The 1,545-nt window shown below is 63.2% G+C and overlaps 1 protein-coding gene across 1 annotated transcript in view; it reads right to left on the reverse strand.

The window, feature by feature from the left end:
* The window catches only part of C1QL1 (complement component 1, q subcomponent-like 1), a gene marked incomplete at both ends in the record, with an annotated part of 5,673 nt that extends 4,133 nt beyond the window's left edge, over positions 1 to 1,540 (reverse strand). The window contains 1 exon segment of the mRNA XM_010159835.1: positions 1,244 to 1,540. Within this exon segment, the coding sequence (XP_010158137.1) occupies positions 1,244 to 1,540 (297 nt within the window).
* Between the last annotated feature and the right edge of the window lie 5 nt (positions 1,541 to 1,545).

The following is a 1,545-nucleotide window of genomic DNA, read 5'->3' on the forward strand; positions in this document are numbered from 1 at the left end:
TGATGGATGGGGCCCAAAGGGGATGCTGGGCAGGGGAGGGGGGCAGGGATGGAGCCAGCCTCAGGATGTCCTCCACAGTGAGTTCTCCATGCAGCCCAGCCAGGGATGGGGATGTCACTCCTGACACAGCGGCAGCAGAGCCAGCTCCAGGCCGGGGGTGCAGCCCCCCAAAATCAGGGCAGGCACTGCCCCGCTCCCAGCCACCGCAGACACTGTCCCCTGCAGAGGAGCCCTGTCCCCCCCGGGAAGGCTCAGTGGGAATTCTGGCATGGCTAGGGAGGGCAGGGCACCCCGGCGACACCCCAAGGCACAGCAGGGCACATCTCCAGAGCCAAGGAGAGGACTGAGGGGGCCCTCGGGGACACATCTGGGCAGAATGGGTATGGAGGCAGAGCATGTCCCCAGTGCTGGGAGGGGGACAGGGCACACATGGGAGCATCTCCAGGGATGAGAGAAGTATGGGGCTCCCTAGGGATGCACCCAGAGGCCACTGCTGCCACTGGGAGAAGGATGAGGTGTCCTGGGCATGCACCTTCAGGGATGGAAGCAGGACAGGACACCCTGAGGTGCACCCAGAGCCCATCAGCATGACTGCGAAAAGGATGGAAAATCCTGGGGGCACGTCTCCATGTCTGGGAGAAAGACTAAGCATCCTGAGAATGCATCTCTGGAGCTGGGAGCAGGACAGGGCACCCTGGGGCCACATGTCTGCGGCTGGGAGAAAGATGGAGCATCCTGGGGGTGCATCCAGAGCTCATCATTGCCACTGGGAGAGGGACGGAACATCCCGGGGGTGCATCGCTGCGACTGGGAAAAAGACGGACCATCCTGAGGGTACATCCCCAGGGTGGGAAAAGGATGGGGCACCCCTGGGATGCACACAGAGCCCATCACCACCACTGGGAGAAGAACAAAGCACCCCCAGGGAGGATCTCCAGGACCAAGGGGAGGATAGGGCACCCCGGGGCTGCATCTCTGCAGCCAGGAGAAGGATGTGGCACCCCGGGGATGCACCCAGAGCACATCATCAGCACAGGGAAAAGGATGGAGCACCCCAGGGGTCCATCTCTGAGACTGAGAAAAAGATGGGGCACCCTGGGGAAGCACCCAGAGCCCATCACCACACCAGGGAAAAGGATGGGCCACCCTGGGGAAGCACCCAGAGCTCTTCTGCGGTGCACGGGGGGCAGTGACAGCTCCCGCCCCCGTAATGGGGCTGGTAGCTGGGATGGCCAGCCCTTACCTGGCCGTTCTTGCAGAGGTCGGCCCACATGCTGGTCCCATCACCTCCGCGCATGAGGACATGGTAGGTGAAGAAGTAGGTGCCTGGAATGGCGCAGGTGAACTTGCCGGAGGCAGCATCGTAGCTGTTGCCCAGGTTGGTGACCACGTCGTCAAACTTGAGGACCTCGTAGCCCTCGTGAGGGTTCTTTAGGCCGGCGTAGAAGGCGACGCGTGGCACCGTGCTGTAGGTAGCCGCGCTCACCGCACCTGTAGCCCCTGGTCCCGGTAATCCCGGGGGACCCGGTCGCCCCGCTTCACCCC

This window comes from Eurypyga helias, unplaced genomic scaffold (genome assembly GCF_000690775.1).
Source record: "Eurypyga helias isolate BGI_N326 unplaced genomic scaffold, ASM69077v1 scaffold34169, whole genome shotgun sequence".
NCBI lineage: Eukaryota > Metazoa > Chordata > Aves > Eurypygiformes > Eurypygidae > Eurypyga > Eurypyga helias.